Genomic DNA, 20,345 nt, shown 5'->3' with positions numbered 1-20,345 from the left:
GATGAGACTGGTAATCAACTCCATGGTAGAATCTACTGTGAGCAGCCTTAGGGAATGTGGTCTGCTTCCTGTATTTAAGCAGAAGCCTTGGGGAATGGTCTCTAGCTTATGGCACGCTTGGACCCTTCATGTAGCCATCGTTCAGTAGCCTGTTGTGCTCTGCCGACCTTGGGACTCACAATGGACTTGAGTTAATGGCCTGCCGTGTGTTTTGGTAACATTGGGATTGTGCCATTTTATTAACATTGAGCTTGTCAGCCTCAGCAGCCAGCAGCAGCCTGAGTGGAGAGAAGCCTCTAGCTTCAGTGGGCCAGGAGCAAGAGGCAGAGCTGAAGTCCAAGGTCGAAGGGCTTTCACCCAGCCCCTAGAGCCTGGCACTTTGAACTCGGACTTAAAGTCTCCAAACTGTAAGAGAATAAACTCCTGTTTGTTCAAGCATCCCGTTTGTGGTATATTCCTGTCAGAGTGGCACTAGGTAGCCAGGACAATAAGATACTGCACAACCAATGACTTATTCATTGCAAGTACCTTTTTTTTCAGCAACATAAGAAGCCACTACACACATGGACCTCACCAGATGGAATACACAGGTATCAAATCAACCACATCTGTGGAAAGAGACAACGGAGCAACTCAATATCATTAGAACAAGGCCAGGGGCTAACTGCAAGAAGAGACCATCAATTGTTAACATGCAAGGTCAAGTTGAAGCTGAAGAAAACTGCACCATGTCCATGAGAGCCAAGGTACTACCTTGATTATATCCTACCTGAATTTAGAGACCATCTGAAGAACAGATTTGATGCACTGAATACCAAAGACCGAAGACCACACAAGTTGTGAGATGACATCAAGGGCATCATACATGAAAAAAATCAAAAGGTCATTCAAAAGGCAGGAAAGAAAGAGAACAGTAAAATGGATGTCAAAAGAGGCTATGAAACCTGCTATTGAACACAAAATAGCTAAAGCAAATGGAAGAAATCATGAAATAAAAAACTGAACGCAATATTTCAAAGTTAGAAAACCAAAAGGGAAGAACACACTCAGTATTTCTCAAGATGAAAGAACCGAAGAAAATATTCAAGCCTTAAGTGGCAATACTGAAGGATTCTATGGACAAAATATTGACTAATGCAGGAAACATCAAAGGAAGATGGAAGGAATTCAGAGTATCCCCTTGTTCTATTTAAAGTATACCAATCCAGAGTACACCAAAAAGAACTGGTCAATGTTTAACCATTTCAGGAGGTGGCATATGGCCAAGGATAGATGGTACTGAAGGAGGAAGCCCAAGCTGCACTGAAGGAATTGGCAAAAAACAAGGTTTCAGGAATTGATGAAATACCAATTGAGTTGTTTCAACCAATGGATGAGATGCCAGACACACTCACTTGCCTATGCCAAGAGTTTTGGAAGACAGCTACTTGGTTGACTGGAAGAGATCCACTTATGTACCCATTTCAAAGAAAGGTTATCCAATGCAATGTGGAAACTATCTATCAATATCATTAATATCACACACAAGTAAAATTTTGCTAAAGATAATTTTAAAACAGTTGTAGCATTACACTGACAGGGAACTGCTGGAAATTCAAGCCGGCTTCTGAAGAGGATGTGGAATGAGGGATATCACTGTTCATGTCAGGTGTATCTTGGCTGAAAACAATGACCAGAAAGATAAGTTTACCTGTGTTTTATTGACTATGCAAAGGCATTTGACTATATGGATCATAACAAATTATAGGTTACATGGGGAAGAATGAAAATTCTAGAACACTTCATTGTGCTCATGAGGAACCTGTGCACAGACCAAGAGGCAGTAGTTTTGAATAGAACAAGGGGATACTGCATGGTTTAAAATCCAAAAGTGTTTCAGGGTAGTATCCTTTCATATTTATTCAATCTGTATGCTGAGCAAATAATCTGAGAAGTTGGACTACATGAAGAACTCGGCATCAGGACTACAGAAAGACCCATTAACAATCTGAGATATGCAGAGGACACAACCTTGCTTGCTGAAAGGGAAGACTTGAAGCACTTACTGATAAAGATCAAAGACTACATCCTTCAGTATGGATTACACCTCAACATAAAACAATTCTCACAACTGGACCAATAAGCAATATCATGATAAAGGAAGAAAAGATTGAAGTTGCCAAAGATTTCATTTTACTTGGATCCACAATCAACACCCATGTAAACATCAGTCGAGAAAGCAAACTATGTATTACACTGGTGAATCTACTGCAAGACTAAGGCATTCCAAAGCAAAGTCACTGAGGACCATGGTGCACCAAGCCTTTGTCATTCCCACCACCTCATGTGCATGTGGAAGTGGGATACTGAACAGGAAAGGCCACAGAAGAACTGATGCATTTGTTTTGGTGTTGGCGAAGAACGCAGAATGTACCACGGGCTGCCAGGACGAACCAATCTGTGCTGGAAAAAGTGCAGCTGGAATGCTCCTTGGAAGGGAGAATGAAAGGACTTCATCTCTCCGACTTTGGTCGTTATCAGGAGGGCCTGGCCAGTCCTTGGAGAAGGATGTCATGCTTGGTAGAGTCAGTGAAAAAGGGGAAGACCCTTAACGAGATGAACTGACACAGTGACTGGGCAGCATTTTGTTGATGTACATGGGGTCACTGGGTCAGAACCTGCTAGGTAGCATCTAACAACAAACAATATGGAAGATACCCAGTCCCCATGGGGACTGAATTTAAAAGACCAAAAGAATAAAAAATACTAAGTTGTTGCTGTGCAGTCAGTTCTGATTGACAGCCACCCTGTGTAACAGACAAGTGCCTTGGTGTTTCCTAGGCTGTACTCTTAGTCACCAGGTCTCTTCTACTGCAGTACAGCTGCTAGGATTGAACCACCGACCTTTCAGTTATCAGCTGAGTGTTTACTAGTGTGCCACCAGGGTTCCTTTTGAAGAGTAACCTAACAACCATTGCCGTTGAGTTCAACTCCCAGTGACCTTATAGGGCAGGGCAGACCTGCTGACAGGGTTTCCCAGGCTGTCAGCTTTATGGAAACCGAGCTTTATCTTCCTCCTGGAGGGGCTGGTGGGAGTGGCCCGCTGGCCTTTTGGTGAGCAGCTGAGTGCATTTACTGCTCCATTACCAGGGATCATTCTTTGAAAGACTAAGCAGCCATATTTTCCTACGAGGATCAGCCTATCCGAGGCTTATACTTAGGTTTTATAAGCAAACAATGCCTCCTAACATAACTGGAAATGGTAAGGAGAATTCCTTGGACTTGTTCAATTTTTAGAAGAAAACAGGACTATCAGGTCTAGAAATGGTAAGAGAAAGAGAAACTTTATTATTTACTAAAGAACTCAGGGCCATCTGTGACACAGCTGGTCACTGACACTGGCTTGGAAGGGCAAATAAAGACCACCAGGTTCTCAGGGTCTTGACGATTTTTTTTTTTTTTTTAAGTGAGAGAGCAAGAAAGACAGGGACATCATTACAAGACGGCCGGGCAAGGGGACGGGGACGCCACTGCACGGCGGCTGGGCTCTGTTGATGTCTGCACCGACTTCCTAAGACGGATCACTCTCTTCTTCCATCCTGGGCCTTCTTGCCTGTTGGGGAAGAAAGGGAAAGCATCATTCCACCAAGGCTCCTTCCGGACGGCAGCTGCTGCTCTCCAGCTGCGTCATGGGCTGTCTTCAGTGTCTGTGCTTATGGGAAGAAGGCCCCAAGCTGAACAGATGTCTAAGGAAGGGGGAAAACACAGTGAACCAGACAGCAGGCGGTGCAGCATAGCACTCAAGTCCCTGGGTGTCCACAGCCGGGCCTCACACCGTCTTGGCTGCATATACCTGGAAAGCACAAGATGAACCCGCATTTCCTTATTTAGATAGAGGCGAAAGGGCCCTTCCCATTGGCTGGAACCTACCCAACCAGGCTGGTGCACAGATTTAGCGAGATGATGCTTAAAGGGGTTAGCGTGTTGCACAGGGGGCTCCCAAGTCAGCCACTAAAACCCTTATGTCATCACAGGTCACTAAGATTTGGCCCCTTAAGAGATTTATGGGAGCTCTGGTAGCATAGTGCCTAAGGCACTTGACTGCTAAGCAGAAGGCTGGCGGTTCAAACCCACCAGCCACTCCTCGGAAGGAAGATAGGGCAATCTACTTCCGTAGTGATACTGCCTCGGAAACCCAAGGAGGTGTCGCTATGAGTTGGGTCCGACTCGATGGCAAATAATAACAACAAGAGGTTTATAATATAAGCAGGGAGAGAAGAAAAACATACCCATAAAAGCTAAACATGTTTACATCAAGGTCTCCAAGTCTGGGTGGGGCCGAGCCGTCTTGGTCCTGGCCCTGAGACACTGCTCAAAGCAGGTAGGCCGGCTGCACCCTGCAGCGGTCTCTGGGAAGCTGAGGTGCCCACTGTGTGGCTGGCGGGGGGGCGGGGCTCCTTCAGGCTGAGCAGGTACACAAATGAGGGCAGATGGCCTGGTGAGGGGTTGGCAGGTAGGCAGTGGACAACTGAGGCAGAGAAGGGAGCTGCCAGCTCCTGGGACTCAAAGTGACAGAGGCCAGAGAGGGGAGAGAGAATCACGGAACAGAGACAGTACAACAGCCAGGAGGGGCTCTGAGAAGCAGCTGGGGGCCAGGTGAGCAGGGCTGCGGACAGAGTCCACACGTCTACTGTGTCAGGGCGCTCCAGAGGCTAAGAGGCTGTCTTCAGTCAATACCCCTTCCAACTGACAAACAGTCCATCCTGAGAGGCCATCATCTGGGACAGACAGACAGATGAGATTCCCTCAGAAAACAGCCTCCACCAAGTGTCTGCCATCAGTACGTGGCTGAGGTGGCTCAAAAGCCTCTCCTTCACCAGCCGTGCTGAACCGCCTGACACCTACATGGTGGACCACATGGTCAGGAAAAGCCAAGTGGGAGCAGAGGGGCCGCAGCTTCAGGCCTGGGCCTAAGGGGTGGCCTCTGCTGTGAGGTGTGTACTGTTGGACATGCCACCCAATCCAGCAGTGCCCTCCGGGGCTGGGGGGGGTGCCCTGTCCTGGTCCACAGTCAGGCCTGCCTCTGCTCCCCGACACTAGGCGGGGCCCTGGCTGCTAAACCCACCCCACAACCTGAATTCCTGGGTAGATCTTTGACTGGGAAGACAAATCACGATGCAGGTGTGCTTCTGGTCAGCTGACAGAATGACTGTGTACATGGAAATAAATTTCAACAACAAATTGAACAGAAACAAATGCAGGGGGTTTTCAGAACCGAGTCGAGGAACCTGGGCAGCGAGGATGTGTCTTGCTGTGGCGCTCCAGGGCCCCCTGCTGAGGACAGCAGGAGGAGAGCATTCAGAGACACAAAAGCCAAGAGGGGGACCTCCACAGAGAAAACCCACACGAGGATTGACCGGGCAAAGAAAGGGACGTGCCATCAGATGGCAGAGCCGGACGGGGCAGCTGGGGAAGCCCCAGGGGCTGCTGGGGGTGGCTGTGAGCCACAGTCAATGCCAATCACAGGACAGACCCTAGACGGCAGAGCAGAACTGTCCCACAGGGTCCCCATGTCTGTAAACCTTTACAGAAGCAAACTGCCTCATCTTTCTTCCTCAGAATGGTTGGAGGATTCAAACTGCCAACCTTTTGGCTAGCAGCCAAGCACTTAGCCACAGGGTAACCTCACGTGGTTACAGGAACCAGCCACCAGGAGGCCGCTGGGGGTCTAAGGGTGTGTGGTTTCTGTTCAGAAGCCAGTGCAGGCTACATAGGGGCAGGAGTGCAGACAGGGGCCCTGTTTGAGATTGATGTGGAGCAGGGCCAAGGGAGGCCACCCACACTCAGAATGTTCTGGAAGGAGTGGTCACCGTTTCATTCATAGCACTGAGTCCCAGTTCTAGCCAAAGTACTCTAAGGTTTTATGAAAGGTTTCCCACGGGAGGGAAGGCCCATGGTCTGAAAGCCTAGAGGAAGCCAGTGAGCAGAGCACAGTGAAGGGATGGAAGGTCTGAGATAATGAGGTACAGAGTGCTGACTGTGGGCCCTGATGGGTGACAGGGTACAGGTCCTGACCACGGGCCCTGAGGGATGACAGAAGTATGAACACTGACCACAGGCCCTGAGGGGTGACAAGGTACGGGTCCTGACCACGGCCCCTGAGGGGGACAGAGGTATAGGGTCATGACCATGGGCCCTGAGGGGTGACATGGTACGGGTCCCGACCTCGAGGCCTGAGAGGTGACAGAGGTAGTAGGGGCACTGACTGCAGGGCAAGCATGTGACGAGTACGGGGAGCCAGAAGTAAAGGGAGTGTTGCTGTTCTCAGACCAGTTTTATCTTACCATAGCTAGTGTTTAGAGTACAGGATTAAGAGGCTCCTCACTCACTGACATGGGTGGGTTCCACAGTTGAGGTCACTGTGTGAAACTGGCGCTGGGTGAGTCGGGGCTGTGCCATCAACAGCCCTGTGTCCACCTCCCCTGCCTGGCTGCTCACCGCCCGTTGGCTGCCCCCAGCAGCTGGAGACGTGCACGGTACAGTGGGCCCTCTTCTCTCCTCTCCTCCTTGCCTCCCCCCCACTGGCCTCCCTGCACCTTTGGGGCTCTTGCCCAGCCTCCCCTGCTTGCCTGCCTGGGACCTTGTTCCTCCAGCTGCTGCCCCTTGCCCTCTGTGGCCAATGAGGTATCGTGGACAAATGGGAGAAGGCCTCCCACAGCTGGTTGGCTGCTGTCCCTCATGTGGCCTAGTTGTCGCTGGGGCCTTCGGGACATCGTTCAGGGCGGCCCGCAGAGGGCGCCCTGGACCTAGCTGTGACCCACGTGAGGCCCGGACCACTAGAGGCCCACCTGAGAATTTTTTCAAAGTTGTCATAAATGTGAAATGCTGGATAACGAGATAGTTGATAAGCGAGTATGCACGTTTGTTACACAAAGGAGGGCGTGACGAGGAGATGTTTTTAGAAAGCTCCTTAATGCGTCATTCCACTGGAGATGCACACACTCGTCATCTAAGAACATGGCTAGGACAATGACAACGTCACTGACATGGGTGCTGGTTTGGGAGCGCAGGTAGGAAACTACCCCTCATCCAAGAACCCTATCTTAGGGACACACCAAGTTTGCTAACCTGTTAAAAGCTTTCACCCACAGAGCAGCCACTCAACTAAAACACCCATATCCAACCGACAGAAACATACCTCCTTTCCCATGTCCAGCTACAAAGGGCGAAACACCCCCCTCAGCCTCAGGTCAGCTCTGCCTGCACCTGTGGAGTTCCAGGACTCGGCCCACTGTCCACACACCTGGGGGTCTGACAACCTGCGTCTTTTTGCAGGTGACTGGTGGTCCCTCCAGGGAGTGCGGACAACGCCTGTCGCAAGATAAATTTCAGTGGTGGTCGAGCCAAACGACTTCTGGGGACTCTGGACGGCAGAGTCTGCCCCCATGTGTCCTCGAAAGTCCTTTTTACGCAGGGCTTCCACGCTGGCCCTAGTGGGAGACAGTCCAGTACAGGAAGACTCCGTCACCCGCCTGGGTGACGTCTGACAATACTCTTGATGAAGTCTGTCAAATCTTTCTTTAATATCATCATAACGACTCCTTCCACAGCCTAGGGGCTGTACACTTGGCTTTGAAATAGCTTCTCTGGGTGGCAGTGACCTGAACACTGCAGGGCTACCTCCTTGGAGGAGACAGGCCGGTGGCCACTCAGCGTGGTCAGGGTTAGGCCCCAGGCCAGTCTTGCAGAGAGCTGAGAAAGAATCATACTTTGGCGAGCATCCACCCTTTCCAACAGATCTCTCGCCCAGTTCTTCCAAACCCTCAAGCGGCCTTTGTGGGGCAGGAATGCGCAGCTGGTGGGTTTCCTGGAGGCAGCTGGGGCTGGCGGGGCTACCTCTGCACAGGTCCAGTGCCCAGAAGCCTGGGGGGCAAGTCCGGCTCACGGGGTATGGACAGCATTCCTGATGCAGCTTGTCAAACTTGACGTCAATCTCTCTGTGGCAGCTCCTGGCCAGGCCCTGGTGTGCTCTGGATTTGCATGTGATTTTCACAGGAGAAATTAACCACTTCAACGTCATGAACCTATTCTCCTGATCTAGGTCGTACACTGCGCTGGAGTCCAAGCACATCACTGGAGAACGCTTCCGGGGAGTCACGCTAAGCTCCTTCCAGCCTGGAGCTAATCCACGGCCCTGCGGGTGGTTCACCTCCTGGAGGGCTTTCTTCAGCTGGAAACGCGACTCTCGGCCGGGAACACCCAGTGAGCTCTCGGTGCTGCTCGGGGCCGCCATCTTTTCTGTGGGCTCGGAGCAGGGCGAGCGCCGCTCCTCGGAGCTGCCCCCTTTGCAGTAGGTACGGTTCAGTCTGGCTCTCCACCGGGGCCGCCACCTGCAGCTCCAGGGTCTGGTGATGAGGGTCTTGGTGGAGATGACGCAGGATGGCTTCGTGCCCAGCAGCTGGCTCATGGAGTGCAGCATGCCTTCATACAAGTCACTGATGGTCACGTCGCAGACGTCCTCGGCCTCGAGGGACTGGTGGCTTACCAAGCTGTGGTGGCTGGCATTTCCAGGCACCACTGCCAAGTCAGCCGAGGGCTCACATTCTCCGAGAGGTGACGCTGACCTGACTGGGCCACCAGGCTTCTTGACAAAGACATCACCGTTGTCTCCTAGGAGGAAAAAAACACAACGTGAACGTGACTCAGCTTTTAACCACCATCCAGATGCACAGACCACGGGACTGAGGAGCGGAGAATGGCCGACAACAAACACGAGACAAAGTGCCCCCAGCAGGGCTTGGGGACAGCCTCTGCTCAGAGTGCTCTCTTTGGCTATTCAAGTGTCACTTCTACTTCCCACCCTACATTTCCCAAAGGCAGCTTCCCTCCTCTACCATTCAGAAAGTTACCTTTCCAGAAGCCAATTACAACTCAGAAATTAACAACTTTTTTTACCTATGGGTGTAGGTGGGAAGGGAATAAGACTCCCGAATGCACTGCTGCCCAGCTCTGACTTCTGCGCCATGTCAAACATTGTGTGTGCGTGTATAAAACAAGAAAACCACACTCACTGCCATCGAGTGCATTCTGACTCAGGCGACCCCCTTGGGGTTTCCGAGGTGGTAAATCTTTACAGAAGCAGGATGCCCCATCTTGCTTCTGTGGAGTGGCTGGTGGGTTTGAACCACCAACCTTCTGGTTAGCAGTCAAATGCCTTGGGCATTGTGCCACCAGAGTTCCATATATATATCGAATAGGCACAGACCCACGTGAACCTAACTTATCAAACCGGTAAAGACAGTGAGGGAGAGGGGAGTCCCAGTAACAGTGAACACACGCTCTGAACGGACATCTGTGTGGGGTCCTGTCTGAGGACACACACAGCTGCTCGGAACTTGTGACCCCCAACTCTGTGGCACTGACCACAGCAGCGGCTGGTGCTGCAATTTTGAGTGTTTCAGAGACTATGACTGACAAAACAAGGGTACATCACTGAAGCTGGTGACAACCAGGGGTGTGGTGGGGGTGCTGTGCTCAAAAGCCATTGGGGATGTGGCAACAGCACAGAAGCTGGACTGACAGGGGCTCCCAAAGGGCAAATTTGGGACCATCTTGGCATCAGACTGCGTCTGGCAATGGATGTGGCCCTTGGATTTTAAACAAGTCTTGATGATTCTTTAAACCACCAAAGGTGGAAGAGGACTGGTCAGCAACTACCACCCCAGGCAGTAACCTTCGCTGACTACTGAGACTGTGGGGGAGGGGCAATGGCTTTTTTTGGGGAAAAGGCTTTCACGGTCTCATCACCCACGAAGAGGACTGAGTGGGAAACAGCATCTCATAGCTGAGAAATCTAGAGCGCCCTTTTAACTAAGCAACCCCACTTACCGTGAAGGGCACGTTCTCATTTGTGTAGGACGTTTGTGAAAAATGTCTAACATGAATGTAACCCCAAGGAAGCAATCCCCCTCCTGTCTTTCACTGCCTCACTTCAGATCGGGTCCCAGCTTCCACCACTGCCCTGTGGGGTTAGGGCCAGGATTCCGGACGGCACATAGGGTCCCACGAGCAAATACTGTCAGCGAAGGACCCCAGTGGCGATTTCTGTAAAACCACTGGCTGGATTACACAAGAATGTCCATGACAGGGAGGATGAGAGCAACAACAAAAAGGCCAAAGAACGTGTAGAGTGAAGGTGATCTGACCACCAGATGAACGGGCAATGCTTGGGCGGACCCTGAATGGACTAAATGAACAAAGGCTGCAAAGGACTTGACTGGCACAGCTGGGCACAGCTGGCCTGCGGTCACACGGCTTATCTGCCACACTCACCCCAGGCAGGCTCGGCCAACGTTGGGCTCAAGGTCACCTGGGCATCCTCTCCGCCACTGTAATATGTGCACTGAAAGCAAAGCAAATGGTTACATATGAATAAAAAAAAACCACTGCTGGGTCCTGAGACATGGGACACGCTTGGCTGGCTTTTCCCCATCATGCAATGGTCTTCCAAGGATGGTGGAAAAGAGCCACTCTCTCTTCAAACTATGCCCTGTATTCTTAGGACAGTGGCTCTGACAGCGTATGACTCTGCCCCATGTTCTCAGCACAGCAGCTCTGACAGCCTGTGACTCCAATGACAGTGGCTGGTTTGGGCTTCAAACAATGACAGTGAGAGGGTCGTGAGAACTGGAAATGTCCACATGGCTTCCACAGTGACATGTGGACGTTGTGACAGTGTCTGCCAGTGGCTCCCTCAAGGGGTCTGGTTCTTTTCCTCACCCACCACTACCTGGGTAGCAACAACAGCATGAGGCCAGGAGGTGTTGGGCAAAGCCAAGCCACCAGTAAGATGACAGGGCTGCTCCCGCCTCCTGATGCCACCTCTGACCCACACAGCCACCAACAGGCCATCAGTTACTATTTTAGGTTAAAGGAGAAGGTATGTAGTTCACACTCACCCAGTGGCTCAGGGAGAAAAGAACAGGTGATCTACTTCTATACAGACGACAGGACAAAACACCACGCAGGTGGTTCTACTCTCCTAACACATGGGGCCACCGAGAGACTGGCAGCTGACAACAGTGGGCCTAGAGTGCTCATGCAAGAAGTGCAAACATCTATGAGCCTCAGGGTGAAATGTGCCCAGAGTAACTGTGAGAGCATCACTCCAGATACTCTATCCAGGGTCTGTAAGGGGGGCAAACAAAATCACGAGCGCACTGCACTCTGGCGTGTGCCTAGTCTGAGACCAGAGCACAGAGGGAGGCCTGCGGAGGCTGGTTACCTCTGACCACCCTTTCCCCTGCAGCAGGTCGTCCACTCGTGTCAGGTACTTCCTTCGCAGCTCGTTCTTCAGAGGGCTCTGGGGCACGGCAGGCTGACCAAGAGAGAAGTCAGTGTTCCAAGGGCGCCATGGGTGGCAGAGGGCCCGCGTTGTGACGGGAGCCCGCACCGCATGGGATGGCGCAAATGTCAAAATGAAGCTCCCTCAAGTCACTCTCACAGCGACTGCTCCCAGGCAACCCCTCTGAGAAAGCACCTGGCTTTAGGGGACTCTCTAATGCTAACGATCCAAAAGACAGCAAAAGATAAAACACTCAAGTCTGGAGAAAATTTACAACAGTGCCACTAGACCAGAAAGATGTTAAAGTGACCTGAACGCTCTCAGGAGGATCCAGGACCCAGCCACGGACACGGGCACCCACCAGTATGTTTATAAAAGGAGTCACTCAGGAGTGCTCACCCTCCTGTCTCTCACCCACCACACCACACCTCAAATCGGGCCCCAGCTTCCACTCGCTGCCCCTGTGGGGTTAGGACAGGGATACGGGATGGCACACGGGGCCCCATGAGCCACTACTGTCAGGGAAGGGCCAGCATCTCAACTCTCTACTATCAGGGCCACCAACTTTACGGCCACTCCCCACTTAGTACTCCAGAACATGCTCTCCTGCAGGGTCACGACCTCCACCCTGTTCAGAAGGAAAAGAAAGTCACACAGGTGTGTGGGCAAACGTCTGTGCAAAGCAGTCAGACAAGAGGCTCAGCGGAGGGAGCCCAGAGTGCCAGGAAAGCAGCCCTGGGAGGCGTGGCCGGAGCTGAGGACACATGGGGCTGCCTCTCGCCCGACTGTGCACTCACTGCACGAGGTCATTCTTACCGCCATGGCCATGGCCACCTTGTCTCCTTGGTCTAACGCTGCATCAACATCATTGCTCTTTGAACCTAAAAGCAAAAAGGCAATATCGGTCAGAGTGTCTAGGACAGCGTCTGCTTCTCATTCTCGGAGAGCCTGTACTTCACTTGCACAGGTCCTGTAGCAGAAACCCCCCCACTTCAAATGTGCCATCCTCGAGGAAGGCCTTGGCCATCTACAGCTGTCAGCGGTTATTACAGCGAAACCAGCGAACCTGGAGCCTGTGTAGGGTATAAACGTGCCAGACAGAAATTGCAAGTATTGCCCACTAACAGTGATGCTAATGATGTGGGGATGGCCACCACCCATCTGTCAGTCTGTCACGCTGTGGTGGCTTATGTGTTGCTGTGATGCTGGGAGCTCTGCCATTGGCACTTCAGATCCCAGCTGGGTCAGGTGGACAGGCTCCCCGCGGAGCTGCCAGGCTCAGACAGACCCAGGAGGAGGACCCGGAGAGCTACCGAAAACATCAGCCAGTGAAAACTGGACAGCAGGCGACACTGTGCTGAAGGTGAGCCCTTGGGCTGGAAGGCTCTCAGTACACTACTGGTAAAGGGCTGCCTTCTCAGAGCGGAGCTTTTGGGACCTGCATTTCTGATGTGGCTTGACTCAAAATGGGAAGAAACAGCTGCAAACATCCATTTACAACTGGAATGTACAAGTGCGACTCTAGGAAAATTACAAGTTGTCAAAAATGAAATGGAATGGCTAGAGATGGCTATTCCAGGCACTGGGGAGCCGAGATGGACTGGTATTGGCCATCCTGCATCAGACCATCATACGGTCTACTATGCTAGGGATGATAAATTAAAGAGGAACGGTGTTGCACTCATTATCAAAGGAACGTTTGTCCGGAAATATAACACAGTCAGTGAGAGGATAATCTCCATATGCCTACACGGAAAACCAGTTTACTACGACTATTATTTGAATTTATGCACCAACCACTAATGCCCAAGATGAAGAAATTGAAGATTTTTACCAACTTTTGCAGTCTGAAGTTGATCAAACATGCAATCCAGATACACTGATAATGACTGTAATGAGAAAGTTGGAAACAAACAAGGATCAATATTTGGAAAATACAGCCTTGGTGACCACATGGCAGAACTCCATAAGACTAATGACTTGGTCACTGCAAATACCTTTCTTCAATAACACAAATGGCGATTAAACACAAGGACCTCACTGGATGGACTACACAAGAATCAAACCTACTACATCCGTGGAAAAAGATGATGGAGAAGCCCAACATCATCAGTCAGAACGAGGCCAGGGGCCAACCATGGAGGAGACCATTAACTGCCCACATGCAAGTTCAAGCTAAAGCTGAGGAAAATTGAAACAAGTCCATGAGAGCCAAAGTATGACCTTGAGTATATCCCATCTGAATTTAGAGATCATCTCAAGGAGAGATTTGACCACTGAACAGCAATGACCAAAGACCAGAGGAGTTGTGGGGTGGGATCAAGAACACCATCCAGGAAGAAAGCAAAAGGTCACTAAAAAGACAGGAAAGGAAGAAAAGACCAAAATGCACGTCAAAAGACTCTGAAACTTGTTCTTGAACTAAGAGTAGCCAAAGCGAATGGAAGAAATGATGAAGTAAAAGAGCTCAACAGAAAATTCCAAAGGGCAGCTAGAAAAAACAAAATATTATAATGAAATGTGCAAAGTCCTAGAGTTAGAAAACTGAAAGGGAAGAACACGCTCAGCATTTCTTAAGCTGAAAGAAGTGAAGAAAAAAATTCAAGGCTTGAGCTGCACTACTGAAAGATGCTACAGACAAAATATTTACAAGCAGGAAGCATCAAAAGAAAATGGAAGGAATACACAGAATCACTGTACCAAAAAGAAGTGGTTGACATTAACCATTTCAGCAGGTAGCATATAATGAAGGACTGATGGTACTGAAGGAAGAAATCCAAGCTGCACTGAAGGCACTGCTGAGAAACAAGCCTCCAGGAATTGACGGAGTACCCACTGAGACGTTCCAACAAAAGATGCAGCAGTGCGTTATGCTGTTACTTTTTTCAATTAAACACAAGGCCTTCACTGGATGCAACACAGAAGAATCAAGCCCACATCTGTGGAAAGGATGATGGAAGAGCAGTGCCACACGACCTTGCTCACTGAAAGTGAAGAGGCCTTGAAGCACGTTCTGATGAAGATCAAAGACCACCAGCCTTCAGTGTGGATAACATCTCAACATCAAGAAAACAAAAATACTCACAACTGGACCAATAAGCAACATTAGGATAAACGGAGAAAAGACTGACATTGTCAAGGATGTCATTTTACTTGGATCCACAACCAATGTCCATGGAAGCAGCAGTCAAGAAGTCAAATGACATACTGCATTGGGCAAAACCACTTTCAAGTGTTAAAAGCAAAATGTCCCTTTGAGGACTAAGGCGTGTCTCACCCAAGCCATCATATTTTCCATCATCTCATATGCACGTGAAAGTCGGACAATGGATAAGGAAGACAGAAGAACGGATACCTATGGATTACGGTGTTGGCAGAGAGTACTGAGCATACCATGGTCTTGCAGAAGAACAAACAAACCTGTCTTGAAGAAGTATAGCCTGAATGCTCCTTAGAAGTGAGGACGGCACAAGTTCATCTCATACACTTTGGACATGTTATCAGGAGGGACCAGTCCCTGGCGAAGGACATCATGCCTGGGAAAGCAGAGGGCCAGCAGAAAAGAAGATGGCTCTCAGTGAGACGGAGTGACACAGTGGCTGCAATGACACAGTGGCTCAAACACAGCAACGACTGTGAAGACGGGGCAGAATCGGGCAGCATTTCACTCCACTGCACGTGAGCTCGCTACAAGGTGGAAATGACTCCACAGCACCTATCAGGGTGTGATAGAAAAGTGGTTAAGACTGTACCCTGCCAAAGGCTTGAAACTTGCAACACGCAGAAAACAAGGCAGCCTGCGGTGGTCGAGCTCTCACAGGTTTCCCTGTAGTAACCCAGAGAACCTATCAGGACAGGAATTTGCCTTAGGAGGCAGGGGAAGGGGAAGCAGATTTTATACTGTCTGGTGGCATAGTGGGTGAGACATCTGGCAGCTAACCAGGTCGGTGGTTCAAACCCACCAGCTGTTCCCATGGGAGGAAGATGAAGCAATTGACTTCTGTAAAGATTTATAGCCTTCAAAACCCAATAGGGGTGACTATGAGTCACAATCGACTTGATGGCAGTGGGTTTTTGGTTAGCTCTTTTAGTAAGCTGACTCAAGTGATGCTGAGACCCTGGCCCGGCACTGTCCGATCCTCCTTCGGTGACGGAACGTCCTCTGCCACGTGAGACGGCAGTGCCAGCCACACATGCTATGACATGTGACATGTGGCCAAGGAGGCAGAAGAACAGAATTCTAAATTATATTCAATTTTCAGGAGCTCTGGTAGGATAGTGGCTAAGGCACTTGACTGCTAACCAGAGGGCTGGTGGTTCAAACACAACAGCCACTCCTCAGAAGGACGGTTGGGCAATCTACTTCCGTAGTGACACTGCCTTGGAAACCCAAGGAAGGGTCGCTATGAGTCGGGGCCAACTTGACGGCACATAACAACAACAACAACAACATTCAATTTAACTATTTAAATCAATTGTTCAGTTTAACAGCAGGAAGGGTGTGCGTCCCTTCACCATACTTATTCAGTCTGTATGCTGAGCAAATTATTGGAGAAGCTGGGCTCTATGAAGGATGCGGCATCAGGGCTGGAGGAAGACTCACTAACCACCTGCAATATGGAGACGCCACCATGCTCACGAGAAGCAAAAAGGGCTTGAAGCACTTAGTGATGAAGAAGATGCAGCCGTCAGCACAGATCACACCTCCACAGGAAGTGGTGACTGTAATGGCCAGCACAGCCCTGACACAACGAATCCCACTGGCTCAGGCCCATCCAGGGAACCCTGGGAACTGGGGATTTACGGAGTAACAATCTGCACAAACACCCACACATAGCAGCCCAGCCCCGTTAGGTCTTTCTAATTCGACTTCCCCAGACCACCAGCTCTCCTTACTTTTCAAATGAGAGTCACTGTCGTGTTTCAAGCAGCGAGGTGGTATGCCCCGAGGGTGGCAGCGGGGAAGGGGCTGAAGTCAGGTCTGACAGGTAGTCAGGAGGCAAAAGCAAGGACAGTGATGTCCTGGGTCCCAGCAAGGAGAGGCTGGGACGGAGGCCTGTGGCTTTTTGGCTTATTCTACTGGGAAGACGATGGCATGGAACAGAAGGGCGAGCTCACTGGGTGGGACTTATCCAGATGACATCCGCTGCGGGACACCAGCCGAGATGCTCCCAGGCAGAAACACCCCCAGACGGGAGCTGGTCTGGAGACACAGCCAGCAGATCCCGGAGCTGTGGGCTCCCCCGGGGGGCAGAGAGGTGTTCAGATGGGCCCTGAGAAGGGAGCCCTGTGAAGACGGCAGACGGGCCTATAAAAAGGCTGAGAAAAAGGTACAGGAAAGGAAGGTGGAGACCGAGAACAAGGCACCACTGAAGCCGAGAATAGACAGATGGGTGAGGAGCCCGCAGGAGGGCAGTGAGCGTCCTGCACAAAGAATATGGCAGAACAGCACCCAAGATGAGGAGACTCTTACACCGTTTTGCGGAGGGGCTGCACTTGGGGTGAAGGCAGTGAGAGGGGTGACAGCGGCTGGACTCCTGAGAAAACAGGCCAGGGGAGTGGGTAAGGTAACACACCCAGCTGAGGAAGGCAAAGGAACCCCTGAAGAGGAAGGGAGGCCTGCAGGGGCGGGCAGCTGGTGCACAGTACCACCCCATAAAGGCAATTTCCCTTTCTTACTAAATTTCTGACTTTTTCTTAAAGGGAAAAAGGTTTTTTTAAAAAAAGAGATGCGTCTGAGTCCCTTCTGTCTGGAGCGCTGTGGATGGGACGGGGGGTGGTGAGCAGGACACGGCTCCCTCCGCTCCAGGAACCTCACGGGAAGAAGAGGGCACATCACTGTCTCAGGTTTCTAAAATTCACCTCTGAACGACAAACAGTAAGAACAAGGCATCTAGGATTTAAAATGCTGTGACAGAGACATCTGTCGGGCTGCCCCTCACCAAGTGTCACAGCAAACGTTCTACCACTCTCACACACACACACACACACACACACAGCCAAGGCTCACGTGTGCCGGGCCTCACACACGCATACTGACCTGTGGCTGCAGCTCGCCCAGGGCCGTTTCCCCAGCTCATCAGCCTCACGGGGGATTCCTCCAGCTGAAGAAGACAAGACACATCCGGGTCAGCAGTGTGACCCTTCAGAGCTGCTGTCAAGTCATGACCCTACAACCCCTCCACGAGCAGATGTGAGACTGCACATTTCACCAGCTTCCCTTCTCACCAAATCAAACCCAAGGCCATCGAGCCGGATTCTGACTCATAGCACCCCTAGAGGACAGAGGAGAACTAGAACTGCCTCAGAGGACTTCCAAGGCTGTCAGTCTTTATGGAAGCAGCCAGCCTCATCTATCTCCCACTGAGTGGCTGGTGAGTTTGAACCGTCAACCTTTTGCTTAGCAGTCAAGTGATTTAACCACTGTGCCACCATGGCTCGCTTCCCACCTCACATGCTACTATGAAAGGCCCCAAAAGCCCACCAGAAGCCTGAGACTTCTCGGAAGGAGCAGGTTCTTCTTTGGTTGGGCTACTTGGTGAGGGAAGGGGTGGCACAGTGGGGAGCAGAGAAACAAAGGCATCAAGAAGGGCCTCTCTGCACAGACCACACTCACCCAGCCCCTGTGTAGCTGACTACACCGACCCTAGTCCCCGTGAGGCTGACCATGCTGACCCAGGGCCCCGTGTGGCTGACGAGGACTACAGCATGCAGAGAACCAAAACAAAAATGAACCCAAGGTCCACTAGGGCATATTCTGGCAGCACCCACAAACACTGACAAGGCTCTGAGGGGTGACGTAGGGTTATCATGATGCCGTGATGTCCCGTTCTCTTTAGAGGGAATCAGCAGGGACAGCGTGAGCTGTGTGGGTGGAGCCAGAGGGCGGGTGTGGCACATGCTGGGGGGTCACCTGGCTGCCTTCAAGCCGGCCACCACCCTCTTGCTCTTTAGAGCTTAAGCTACACCGAGGCCTGGCAGCTAAAGACGATGAACAGAAGTGGGACCCCATTAATCCAAGGGTGGTCTGAACTCCCAGCCCGTGGCCTAAGAAAAACAGGGTTACAAAGAGCTTGGAAACAGACAGGTCCTCCTGGTACTGGTGAAGCAACAGCAGAAATACTTCCTAGTAAATTGTTGAAAACCAACAGAAAATAAGGGAGTTGAGGTGAGGACACTGTGAAAGCAACTGGGAGCCCCGTGGAATGTTCCGGAAACTCCCAGAGCAGAGTGGGGTGGCAGAGCCCACACCAGCATTCACGCCAACAGTCCTCCAGAGCAAGGCCGCTGGCAACGAAGAGCAACGTTCATCACCTGCATCCGTTCTCTGCTTCCTTCCCGGAGGAGTTGGCCGCCCCACAGCCTCAGACCTGCGGCAGAGAAGCAGAGCCACTTCAGTCAGCTGGAACGCCAGATTCCGACTCCACCTGAACGTCAGGAAACCCAAGGTGACCAGCCAAGGAAAGACGGCTGCCAATCAAGCCTGGCGCTGAAGCGTGACATATTCTTTCTGAGGCTGCAGGCTTCTGATTTCAAGAGACTGCACATGAATTTGTCATTAAGGAAAATCTCTTGCAACAGCCACTCCTCAAACGACACCACTGACCCCCTAAGTTGAATGAAACAAGGAACACATGCCAGGTCCTGCCCTCAGCCTACAACATGGGTGATGTCTGTGTGCTACAGTCTGTAGGCACGGAGAGCAAGGACCGTGGGCGGTCTCTGAGCACGGAGCAAGCCCAATGCACTGGGTCCACTCTAAGCTTTAGAGTCAGACACCCCTAATCCTGCCCCCCACTAGCTAGCAGGACCAGCCGGAGAAGGCCACCCGGTCCTCTCGCCTCCACTAGCGGAGTCAAACAGAACAGGAGGCAGTATGCTTACGGACACAGGGACTGCCCGCCAGCGCCCTCGTGTAGCTGTTACAGGGCCCGCGGCGGCCGCCACCCTCCCGATCTCACACATGAACGCGCTCAGCCAGGCTAAGCAACTCCCCCACGGTGACAGGGGGCGACAGTGTGAGCCGCCAGCCCGGCCAGGAGCGCGCTCCACCGTCCGTGCCTTCCGGAATTCCCTCGAGGCAGATGAACAAGGTAGATTTTCATAAACGCACGACCGGCATTTCAAAACTCCCCAAGGCACCGGTCACAGACCGACCCGCGCGAGCACTCCGTACCCTGGGGCGTTCGGTAGGTCAGGGTGGCCATCTCCACCAGCGGGGCGTCCTCGAAGGGCTGGTTGTACTGCGGAGTAAAGGGCGGCCCGTCAGATCAGAGGTCAGACTCCCGACCCCTCTCAGGTGAAGGTGGCTGCGCCATACCTGGGTCCCGGACCCGCCTCCCTCTTCCCGCAGTCTCCCTGTCCCAGGTCCCTAACCTGTCAATGCCCGCCGCTCTCACAGCCGGGTCCTGCCTCGCTACACCCAGGTTCTGACCCCTTCCCTACCGCCGCCCCCTGCCCATAGTCCGGCCAGCCCGGCGTCCGGCTGCCTCTTCCAGACGCAGCTGGGGGCCGCACCTTGTCTATTAGCTGCTGCATGCGCCTCTGGAAGCGACGGCGGCTGTCCTGGAGTTGCCGCATCAGCTCGGCCTCCTCGCTGAGGTCGTCCGCCATCGCGCGCAAGGTGCAGCCGCGACCCCAAAGGGAGCAGAACCGACACACGCTCCCGCCGCTGCTCGATTAAGCTGCTCCCGCCTTCCTGCGCCACCAAGGCTTCCTACTGGCTGGTGCTGTCAGGCAGGGCGCTGATTGGGCCTTTCAAAAGTGTTTTCGCCTCTTCCTCTAGGCGCCGCGGGTAATTTGGAAGGAACGAGGAGAAGGTTCCGCCTCTGGGCGGGGGCGAGGTGGCTGGTTCCGCCAGGCGCTTTGTGTTATTAGTGAACAGCTCCATGAGAATCTTGCGAATTATGAATTCTTAGCCCAGGGAGCCGGGTGGTGCTTGCAGTTTTGCTGCTAGTCTAATGGTTGGCGGTTCAAGCCCACCCAGTGGCGCCCGGAAGGACAGCCTGGTGAACCGCTTCTG

The 20,345-nt window shown here is 51.9% G+C and overlaps 1 protein-coding gene across 1 annotated transcript; it reads right to left on the bottom strand.

Annotated features, from left to right (window-relative positions):
- Positions 1–7,195: 7,195 nt before the first annotated feature.
- On the bottom strand, positions 7,196–19,942 carry LOC103199411 (Holliday junction recognition protein). Its single transcript, XM_007943699.2, has 8 exons — positions 19,841–19,942; positions 19,500–19,566; positions 18,638–18,693; positions 17,364–17,427; positions 12,140–12,204; positions 11,264–11,356; positions 10,312–10,381; positions 7,196–8,649 (listed from the first exon to the last, which is right to left on the bottom strand). The coding sequence occupies exons 1-8, from the start codon at positions 19,934–19,936 to the stop codon at positions 7,196–7,198; spliced, it is 1,965 nt and encodes a 654-aa protein (XP_007941890.2). The 5' UTR covers positions 19,937–19,942.
- Positions 19,943–20,345: the final 403 nt, after the last annotated feature.

Source organism: Orycteropus afer, unplaced genomic scaffold, assembly GCF_000298275.1.
Source record: "Orycteropus afer afer isolate SDZICR_OR568_19922 unplaced genomic scaffold, OryAfe1.0 scaffold00006, whole genome shotgun sequence".
Classification (NCBI taxonomy): Eukaryota; Metazoa; Chordata; class Mammalia; order Tubulidentata; family Orycteropodidae; genus Orycteropus; species Orycteropus afer.
This window is presented reverse-complemented; position numbering and strand designations above follow the sequence as displayed.

Excerpts from the sequence above, each read along its gene's own strand:
- LOC103199411 (XM_007943699.2), bottom strand. The coding sequence starts at position 19,936 with ATGGCGGACGACCTCAGCGAGGAGGCCGAGCTGATGCGGCAACTCCAG. Across the intron at positions 12,205-17,363 it reads TGGGCGAGCTGCAGCCACAG|GTTCAAAGAGCAATGATGTT; the intron begins GTCAGTATGCGT and ends TTTTGCTTTTAG. Across the intron at positions 10,382-11,263 it reads AGGGGAAAGGGTGGTCAGAG|TGCACATATTACAGTGGCGG; the intron begins GTAACCAGCCTC and ends CTTTGCTTTCAG.